Here is a 10379-nt window from a genome sequence, read left to right as displayed (position 1 = left end):
GACTCCAGCGGTCTGATTCCAGTTTAAACCTTAAATCTCCTTGGAGCGGGTGTTTGGGACGTTTTAGGAGATAGGGGGACCTCAGCTGTTGAGACGTCTTTTGGAGGGTGGGGGAAGCCGCTGTCGGTGAAAGAGGGGGGCTCTTGGATTCGGATCCCGGTCCCCAGCTCTGCCAACCTCAGGTGTGTGCTTGGTGAGGGTGACTGATGGATGGCGTGATGAGGGACGCTGGCTTCATAGGTTTGCGGCTGTCAGCGAGGTGCGGCCCACTCGACTCCTCTCCTAAGCCCCCCGAGGCGTGGGTCTCCGCGCGGCGCCGGGCCAGGATGCGGGGCGGAGCTAGGCTGGGACTGGCTGGGGGCCGCCCCGCCCGGCGCCGGGGCCTTCGCGCCGGCCCCCGGGGAGGAGTTATGATAATTTCTTCTCATTAAGGCGCCCGGATCCCCCGGCTATCGCCTGGACACACAGTGCGGGCGCGGCTTCCCCGGTCCCCGGCCGCGGCCTCTACACCCGCGGCGGCACCATCTACAATCGCGGAGCCGCCGATGCGCGTCCAGTGACCGGGACGGCTAGGCCCGCGCGCGGCGGGGGCAGCGGCAGACGCCTGGCCACCGTGACCCCAATTTTGGATTTACCGCTCGGGGGGTGGGGGGAACCTGGATTTAACTGGCGACTGTTTTGGGGGACGCCGGACGCCATGTTGTGGAAAATAACCGATAATGTCAAGTATGAAGAGGACTGCGAGGTGAGCTGGGCACAAGGGCGCAGCCTGGCCCCGCCCGAGTACAGTCCCGGAGGCGCGGGCCACTGGACCGAGGTCGGGGGCGAGGGCGCAGGAGCAGTGAACAGGCACCCACCGCTCGCCCTTCGATGGGACAGGGTCCACTTTTCCGGACATTCCCTAGTGCGTTTCTCCGGGGTCCCCTTCCTGAATCGGGCCTTTACCTAAATATCCAGTCTCGGGAATGGGGCCTGTAAAGACCGTAACAGATCCCACCCACAAAGCTTACCGGCCGGTTTCTTGCGAAGCAAAACAGCCCTTTTCCCCGTTTTCTCGGAAGAGCGCTGGGTCTGCAACTTTTAGAGGTGTCTTTTACGCACGAAACCTCCGTCCAAAGGAGTCAGACGAGGTGACCTGCCGGCGACACCTTTGCGGAGTCTCCTCCGAGGCGGGCTTGTCACCTGCCCCGCTACCCCCTCGGGGAAACAAGAAAACAACCGAAGTTTGGCTTTCCAGAGAAGGGGGGGCGGGGGGGGGCGCTGAGGCCAGATGGGGCCGTAAGCGCTCGGGAGTGCTCCAGCCTGTCGGACAGGTTGAGCTAGAGTTTCGGAGGGTGGGAGGGAGGGAGGCGGCGAGCGGAAAGAGGAAGAAGACGCAGGCGGCGCGAGGCGTGAGCCTGGGCCCCGGGAGAGGGGAGCGGTGGCGGCGGGGACGCGGGAGAGCCGTGCGCCCGCGGGACCTAGAGGGGCTGCCCCTGTTTGTAGGCCCGGGCACTTCAGCTAGGGGGCGACGGTGTCATAGCTCTCCTGGTCCCCCGCCACCCCTGTGACCCCGGGAACACATGGCGACACGTCCTTTGAGAATTAAGTCGGACAGCCGTGGGGCGAGGGAACGTGCCCAGGCAAGGTTGCCCAATTTTCGGGGTCCTTCGTTCTCCGTGCCCGATTTGTGGGGAGACTGACGGTGGCTGGGCAGGACAGCGTTACTTGGTCGGACACAGCTATCAGGGAGCGCACCCCTGGCTGCGGCGGGCTCCTCCCCGAGTCCCTTGGGCGGTGCTGGGTGGCTGCCCCCGCTAGGGAGGGTCTCTCGCCCGGAGGTCTTTGTCCTGAGGGCGTGGAAGGGAGGGTCCCTGGGGCGGGGAAACGGCGCACTTCCTGCGCGGCGCGCATTATTCGCGCCCACCGCTTCCCCACTTTGGGCCGACGACGCCAGCATGTGCGGGCTCGTGAGCGACCGCGCTCTGCGCTGCCTGCAGGCTTTCTCCCCGGACCCCTGCCCCAGCTTCTTCCGGCCCAAGGCCTGGCATTCGGACTTGGAGCCGCAGAATACCTCGGGCGTCAGACCTTCGCCGCGGGGTCCGGAGGGCGCGTTCCTCCAGGTCTTTCTCCAGTTTCCCCTTCCTCTGCGGACTAGCGGTTGACAACGAAACCCCCGGGGCACGTTGCTCCCCGGGGCCTTTTGGCCCGAGGGCAGGCCCCGCGAGGGTCGGTCCGGGGTGGTGCGGTGGGTCCCCGGGGGTCACAAGGCTCAGCGCGGTGGCCGCGGGCCGTGCGCAGTAGCGGGGTTTCGTACTAACCGGGTCTCCGTTTCTCTGCCCCAGGATCGCCACGACGCGAGCAGCAATGGGAACCCGCGCCTGCCTCACCTCTCCTCCGCCGGGCAGCATCTCTACAGCCCCGCGCCGCCCCTCTCCCATGCTGGAGTCGCCGAATACCAGCCACCACCCTACTTTCCGCCTCCTTACCAGCAGCTGGCTTACTCGCAGGCAGCCGACCCCTACTCGCATCTGGGAGAAGCGTACGCCGCCGCCATCAACCCCCTGCACCAGCCGGCGCCTACCGGCAGCCAGCAGCAGGCCTGGCCGGGCCGCCAGAGCCAGGAGGGGGCTGGGCTGCCCTCGCACCACGCGCGCCCGGCCGGCTTGTTGCCCCACCTCTCCGGGCTGGACGGCGGCGCCGTGAGCGCCCGCAGGGACGCCTACCGCCGCTCGGACCTGCTGCTGCCCCACTCGCACGCTCTGGACGCCGCGGGCCTGGCCGAGAACCTGGGGCTCCACGACATGGCGCACCAGATGGAGGAGGTGCAGGTGAGCGCCTCGGCCCTGCCCGGACCCGCTCGCCCCACTGCCTCTCTCCTACCCCGTCCAGGCTCCCCCGAACTTAAAGGAAACTTTGTCATTTCTCCCCCAGAATGTCGACGACCAGCACCTACTTCTGCATGATCAGACGGTTATTCGCAAAGGTACGGAGTGAGAACGAGTTCTTTTCTTCCTCTGGCGTCACACACCCTGTAGTGGTTCTTAGCAGTAACTGGGAAGTTATTAACTTATTGGTGAGGTAGGGCTTTTGGTATCCGACTTGGGACATTTGTGGTGGAAGGGAGTGACAGGGACTCGAGGCAGATAGGTTTTAGGAGTGAGAAGACGGGGCATTTCTTTAAGATCTAAATGGAAAAGGATGCTCTCAGGAGCTGCCCCTCAATCTCCGGATTTGTTACTCCATAGTTTTCCCTTGGTGGGTGTTACTTCTTGAATTCGAGAGTGTTTTTACAATGCTCCAGGAAAGAATCCCAGAGTGAGTTAGGGCTGTGACTTAATTTGGAAAACAAGTCACCACATACCCTTAGTGGAGTGATTGGTTCTGTGACAATTTTAATTGTTGAACGGGTTGATGTGATTTTATTTCTGATTTCAAATATGCACGGGGGTAAGGAGCCTTAATTCTGACCTGCAAGAAGAAGGTGGGACACAGTTTGGCCTACAAAACAGACAGCCCTAAAAGCATCAGGCTGGGTGATCTGTCGGGTTTATGCAGGGATGCGGTGGGCGGGGGTTTGGAAAATTGGATTACTTGGGCGAGTGAGTGGCTCATGAAATTAAGTTACGTACTGCCAGGATTCCCAGTTTAGCTCTGTTGGGAAATGGGGTAATCCTAAATGAAATGTAGCTATGGTCTGTTACTTGAGGTTAAACTGTTTGAAATCAACTGAGGAACAGTGAGTTTGGGGGGGAAAAAAAAAAAGAAAGAAAACCTCAGAAAATAAACTGAATTTCCCAGTAAACTTAGGACAGGTGTGTTTGTATTTTAAAATTTACTGTGATCAGTTGCACTGAAAGATTTTGCCAGATGATTATGTCCTGTGATTTTGGATATTCGTTGAGTGAGGGGGGAAAAAGAAATCTTCATTTATTTAGTTATGAAGTAGTCTCTTGAAAACAAACGTTCTAATGAAACAGATTTTAACAGTGGTCAGAAAATGCAAACCCTCCACGCTTGGGATCTTGACTAATTAACTTCCCAAGGTGTTAAATTGTGAAATTCAGATTGGATTATCTTTGAAGAATATGGCTTTAAAAAAATCTGTTTGCAATTTATAGTCCAACACGCAGTGTTAGTTGTTCAAAGAGCTCTTTCAGCTTTGGTTAGTGGTTTGCTTAGGAATGCCACTTCTGATCTTCACTCACAGGTCCTATTTCAATGACGAAGAACCCCTTGAGTCTCCCTTGTCAGAAGGAGCTGGTGGAGGCTGTGATGAATCCCAGCGAGGTCTTCTGCTCGGTCCCTGGAAGATTGTCCCTCCTCAGCTCTACATCTAAATACAAAGTGACAGTTGCCGAAGTCCAGAGGCGACTGTCCCCGCCTGAGTGCTTAAATGCCTCATTACTGGGAGGTGTCCTCAGAAGGTACATGGGGACACGTTCTGGGCATGGCGGTTGAATGGTTGGGGATGAGTAATATAAAAGGACCAGGGAGATAGTTTTAACATTTATGGAACTTTTGTACCTAACACTGAATTCTCATTGGCTCAGGGAGTTTTAGTACACATCTTCTCTTTTAGAAAGTGCTAAATGTAGAAGGAAGTGTTAAAACAGCGCTAACAAATTCTCATTTGGTTAGAATTTGATTCCTTGTATGAAGTGGTAGCATCTGTATTCAGAGTAGAGGAGCTCCATGGGTCTGGTTCCCCCAGGGAGTTGTTTTTTTGGGGGCTGCTGCAGTTTCTACACGTGAAAATTTGTCTGCTCTGTACAACTTGCAATGTTCTGTGATTAAAAAAAAATAATAATGTTGGCGATGCTGAGAAAGATTTTTGAATTTTACAGGGATTAACTAATAAATAAGGATTCTCCGTGTCACTTGACTATGAGCCACGTAATGTAGGTTGTTTCTGACAGATTTCTGTTTTGTAAGCAGCACGTTAGGCATTTAGAATTTTAAAGTGGTTTCTTGAGAAAAGAATTTTTTATTTTATTTTATTATTATTTTGCTCAGAGCCAAATCTAAAAATGGTGGCCGATCCTTGCGGGAGAAGTTGGACAAGATTGGGTTGAATCTTCCAGCGGGGAGACGGAAAGCTGCTCACGTCACTCTCCTGACATCTTTAGTAGAAGGTCAGTGGAGTTGTGTTTTTGTTTTGCGGTGTTTTTAGTTAGTGCTGTGTTGAGTCTTTAACATTTCTCTAAAGAAAACGTTAGGGACTTCCTGGCGATCCAGTGGTTGAGACTTCGCCTTCCAATGCAGGGGGCGTGGGTTCGACCCGATCGGGGAGCTAAGATCCCACATGCCGTAGGGTGCAGCACCCGCCCCCGCCCCCCAAAAAAAGGTATAAGAAAAGGTTAAAAACAACTCTTAGTCACAAAAGAGAGATGCAAGCGATTTTGCCATGCGTTCATTACAATGAATCACAGTCATTTAATCAAATAAGTTAACATTTAACGATCTGTCTGCTGAAGTATTCTGTTCTGGGTCTCCCAGAAAATCATTGTTAAAAAGAAACTGGTTTTCCTAAGACATCACATTATCAGATGAACCAGTTTTTGAAGGATGCAATCGATCATTCGGTACACCTTGTTTTAAAAAAAGCTGGTTACTGGTGGGCAGCAGGACCGTTTCTAGTTTTTGTAGCTGTGGAATATTGGGACTGTGGTCAGTGAAGAGAAAAGCCCTTGTATACAATGAGACTAGCCCAATTCACAGTTCCTTTGTTCATTTCCCCCATCAAAAAAAAAAAAAGTAATGGGGCGCACAGATGAGCCCCTCTCCCCAGTCCTAAGGTAGTTAGGATGTGACATTTTAGTTTCTTGAATGGACCTGCGCCCCGAACCTGGAAAGTAGCCAAGAATGCAATACGGCCTTTTACAAAGTGGGCGAGGGAAAAGTGAAATAATTATTTTTCAAAACAAAACAAGCTCGTTGTTACTGCGCACAGGAAAATGAGTTGATGAACACGGAGGGGCTTATCCTTAAGCCTGGAGCGGCCGCCAGCACCTCGCCCAATCAGCAGGGCGCTGGGCCCCGGCTCGGGGGCCGGGGGAGCCAATGAGGGGTGGTCTCCTGGTAGTCAGGCAATCTTTTGAACACTTTCTTTCCCTGGTCTAAATGGCGCGACTGCGGTGCTAAAAGAGACTTGGCAGGGCCCTGCTCTACCTTTTTACGAGTGTCTTTGGAGGTCAGGGCAAGGAGAAAGGAGCTGCCTGTTCGATGCTGTTGGGGACCAGCTGTCCTGCATGGAGAATGGTGGATTCTGCGTGCGTGGAGCATAAATGCGGCTCCCCTAGGTTTCCTTACCGGCCAGGCAGGGGTGCTTGAATGAGAAAGCGTGTGCCTGAACAATGGTTCTCAGATGTTGATTTAGTGAGTCGGGGAGGGAAGTGGGGATGGTGGGTGAGGTCCACCATCTGGGTTTGTAAAAGCTCTAGCAGACCCAAATCTTGGAACCAGAAAGAACCCAGCGCCTCGGGTCGGAAATGACACCCTCCCCTTGTTTTTCTCCCTCTGCCCCTCAATACCTGAGACCAGAGAGTAGGTAGGGCTCCTAACATTTCCAGTAGGAAACACTCCTGCTTCTCTTTCTTAAAGCAACATTCTAGAGACTTACCTCCACCAGTAATGGGGTGCCCTCATTTAGAAACAAAGTTCCGTGTCAAAGACTTTTGTCCCAGTTTCATAAAGAAAAGTGACAGTTTGCTTCTTTGTCAGTCATGCTCACCCCCCGTAAGTTTTCCGACTTCTGCACTACCGACGGATGCTGGATGCTGTTTTGGCAGCGAGAGGAGCATCTGCTCAGCTTGGGCAGAGGACTGGGGTAACATCGCTTAAGTACAGTTAAAATTTTCAGGCTTTTTTTTTTTTTTTTTCCTTACATTGTATGATTTCACCCTAGGGGAGAGTACCCACTGCAAGTACCCAGGAAGTTCTGCTTACTGGCTGGATTGTTGTCCCCTTGTATGATTGCATTTTAGAATGCAGAATGACTGCTAGACCAATACCGATAGTGCTGGAAAAGGAGGGAAGGGACAGTTTGCCTTGGGGACCACAGTGGCCCTAAAGTCTGTTGCCATTGCCGATTATTCTAGGTGAGGCTGTTCATTTGGCTCGGGACTTTGCCTATGTCTGTGAAGCAGAATTTCCTAGTAAATCCGTGGCCGAGTATTTAACCAGACCTCATCTCGGAGGACGCAATGAGATGGCAACTAGGAAGAATATGCTGCTGGCTGCACAGTAAGTATCCAGGCTTGAGAATTTGATGCCCTAATGCCCTGACCTTGCAGCTGAGGGGCCAGCACAGTCCCTGGTGCTCAAGAACGAAAGGCTCCTGAAGTAAGTTAGGGTGTTGAGCAAGAGGAAATGGCAAGGAGCATCTTTTACAGAGTCAAATTAGAGTAACTTTCTGTAGGATTTAGAAGAATTAGAGCAGTGAGTGTATTGCTCAGAATGAGTGTTTTTGAGCCGTTTAGTTATTCAGCTCAAACTAGTTAAGCTACTCTTTCATTATCTTATTTGCATGTCTTACAAAAATGTGTTGAAGACAATTTATTTTATCACATCCAGTCAAGATCCTGCGCCTTCTGCCTCCTGATAACAAGATGTTTTTGATTTTTAAAATGTAATGATCCGGGTTGTGTGTGTAGGAGACGAGGGCAAATGAGATGTCTCAAAACGACTTAATGCAGCTGAGGGATTTCTCATAGAAACCAAGAGTAAATGGATTTTAAAATCATGGTAAATGAAGCAGAACTAGTCAAGTGGGAAATAGGGCAAAAGAGAGCACAGTGAACCAGCCTGTATCGAAAGAGTGAGTTTCAGGGAAATGAATTCAGGGATCTTGACAGAATTGGTTTAAGGAACCAATCTGCATCAAGTAAAGCTAGCCCTTACTCTCCTGGGCTGGAATTCTGACTCCACCTCTTACCAGTCCTGGTGACCTTGGCCAGTTGATTCTGGCATTAATCCTTTTATCTTTTCTAATTGCAGTGAGGATTAAATAAGATAGTACTTAAAAGAGTTTAGTTCAGGGCTTCCCTGGGGGCGCAGTGGTCAAGAATCCGCCTGCCAATGCAGGGGACACGGGTTCAAGCCCTGGCCCGGGAAGATCCCACGTGCCGCAGAGCAACTAAGCCCGTGCGCCACAGCTACTGAGCCTGCGCTCTAGAGCCCTAGAGCCCAAGAGCCACAACTACTGAAGCCCACGTGCCGCAACTACTGAAGCCCGCGTGCCGAGAGCCCGTGCTCCGCAACGAGAGAAGCCACCGTGATGAGAGGCCCACGCACCGCAACGAAGAGTAGCCCCCGCTCGCCGCAACTAGAAGAAAGCCCGCACGCAGCAACGAAGACCCAATACGGCCAAACATAAATAAAAAGAGTTTAGTTCAGGGCCCAGCACAGAATAGGTGCTAAGCGCGGCAGCTGGCTTTGCTATTAGTTTAAAATCTACTTCCTTGGCCAGCCCCAAATTCTCGTTGCCTCTAGGTGTCATCCCCACACTAGTTTGTGCTCTTTACCTGTCACGGCCTAGATTGAACTCAGTGGTGTGTGTTGACTGTCTTTCACAGGCAAGTGTGTAAAGAATTCACAGACCTCCTCAATCAAGACCGAACTCCCAATGGGAACAACCGGCCCACTCCGGTCCTGGAGACCAGCATTCAGAACTGCTTGTCTCATTTCAGCCTGATTACCCACGGGTTTGGCAGCCAGGCCATCTGTGCTGCTGTGTCTGCCGTGCAGAACTACATAAAAGAAGCCCTGATGGTCATAGACAAATCCTACATGAACCCCGGAGACCAGAGTCCAGCCGATTCTAGCAAAACCCTGGAAAAGATGGAGAAGCACAGGAAGTAAAACGGGTGAACAGAGGGCCGAAGAGTCTGGAAGGAAAAGGACTCCAAAACCGGTTTCGACCAGGACAAACTGGGAACCCCGCTTGCCTGGGGGACAGAGTTTGTTATCCACCTTCCCACGAAAAGGGCCTCCGTCGGATTTCCAGATCTTCACGTGCCCTCCTGGATTCCTTAGTATTTAAGGAGTGCTGAAGTGTCTCCTCAACTCTGGACGAGCTATCGGGAGGTGACAAGTGCTGGTTCTTTACCCATTAAGCTGATACTTTAGTTTTTGGAACCCCATTCTTCCTTTCTCTGAAAGTGGTGCTACAAGTTTTGGAAGCTTTTAAATAAATTCCCTGGGCTAACAAAAACCCACACACACATAGCTGTTGAAATGTCAAATTGATGTGATTCAGATCCACTATAACTTTCAGTGTTAAGGTAAAAGTATTTATGTAACCTCTTCAGTCTCATCCTACATACCGCGGGAGGCAAGGATTCTGTCCGCTTAAGAACTGGTTAATAGGTTGGTATTTGACACACTTTAAATCCCTCGTTCACAGGGACCCTTCGGGTTTTACGAAACTTGTAGAAGCAAATCCTGCTGATGATTTTATGTTTTTCTTTTTAAGAAAAAAACAAAACAAAACTTTGAAAGCTAACTCTTCAAATAGGAGGAGGCTCTTTGAAAAGACATGTTCCTTTAAGGTACGGAAGCTTTATTTTGCGTATTTATTTCACATCTTGGTGTTTCGAGAAAACTTGAAGAGGGGTGGGCGTGAAGCATTTTATTTTTGCTGTCTCTCATCCCAAGTCCCAGAGGAGAATTCTGTATTTTGAGAAGCTGCGTTGAGTGTACAGATTTTATTTATGCATAATTTAATGGGGTCTGTAAATACGGGTGCACTTCTTATGACTTTTTGAGAAATGGGATTCAACTTTAATATTAGCTTTTAAAGGTGACGGGGTAAATCTAAGACACATCTTTAGGCTTTATTCACATGTACACAGGGTATTAAGAGTCAAGAGGATCCTGAGTGCTGTTCTCGACTCTGGAAGACTCTAATTTAATTGAAGCTTTCTGTTCACAAAGCAATAACTTTGTCTTATTCCCGTTGGGCTGACCCCCCAAGATGAGTGTGAAGTACAGTGTGTGTGGGTGAAAACGGAGTTTTGGAATTGAGCTCCTTGCCTGTAAATGTTCCCTGAATAATTGTTATGTATATGAAACCTGTATAATAAAAAGAAAGTATTTCTCAATAGAAGCTGTGAAAGTCTGGTTGTAACTTAATGTGTTTTTTTTAATCTTCTAAGAGGAGTGGAAGACTGGCAGAGCTAATTTCTGGTTTGGCTGTGGCTTAGTTAATAAGACGGAACAGGAAATCTCTGTGCCGGGGGGAATCTGGAGTTTCATTTTGTCTCTCTCGGAAGGCTGCTCTGTTGCGCCACGTCACGCACTCATCAACAGTTCTCGACTGTGTATGGTACCATCTTCCCCAGCACAAGGGCTGTTGGGAGATGTGTGAGGGACGGTTGATTGACAACAAGAGAGGAATC

General features: G+C 51.0%; 1 protein-coding gene across 1 annotated transcript; it reads left to right on the top strand.

Moving 5' to 3' along the window:
• Positions 1 to 464: 464 nt before the first annotated feature.
• TFAP2C (transcription factor AP-2 gamma) lies at positions 465 to 10080 on the top strand. Its single transcript, XM_029221338.1, has 7 exons — positions 465 to 745; positions 2325 to 2810; positions 2914 to 2965; positions 4190 to 4406; positions 4996 to 5114; positions 7080 to 7224; positions 8556 to 10080. Exons 1-7 carry the CDS (start codon positions 698 to 700, stop codon positions 8839 to 8841), a joined length of 1353 nt encoding a protein of 450 aa, XP_029077171.1. The 5' UTR covers positions 465 to 697; the 3' UTR covers positions 8842 to 10080.
• The last annotated feature ends 299 nt before the right edge of the window (positions 10081 to 10379 follow it).

This window comes from Monodon monoceros, unplaced genomic scaffold, assembly GCF_005190385.1.
Source record: "Monodon monoceros isolate NGI ecotype Baffin Bay Population unplaced genomic scaffold, NGI_Narwhal_1 Super_Scaffold_13, whole genome shotgun sequence".
NCBI lineage: Eukaryota > Metazoa > Chordata > Mammalia > Artiodactyla > Monodontidae > Monodon > Monodon monoceros.
The sequence above is the reverse complement of the archived record's forward strand: the minus strand, read 5'-3'. Positions and strand labels throughout refer to the sequence as shown.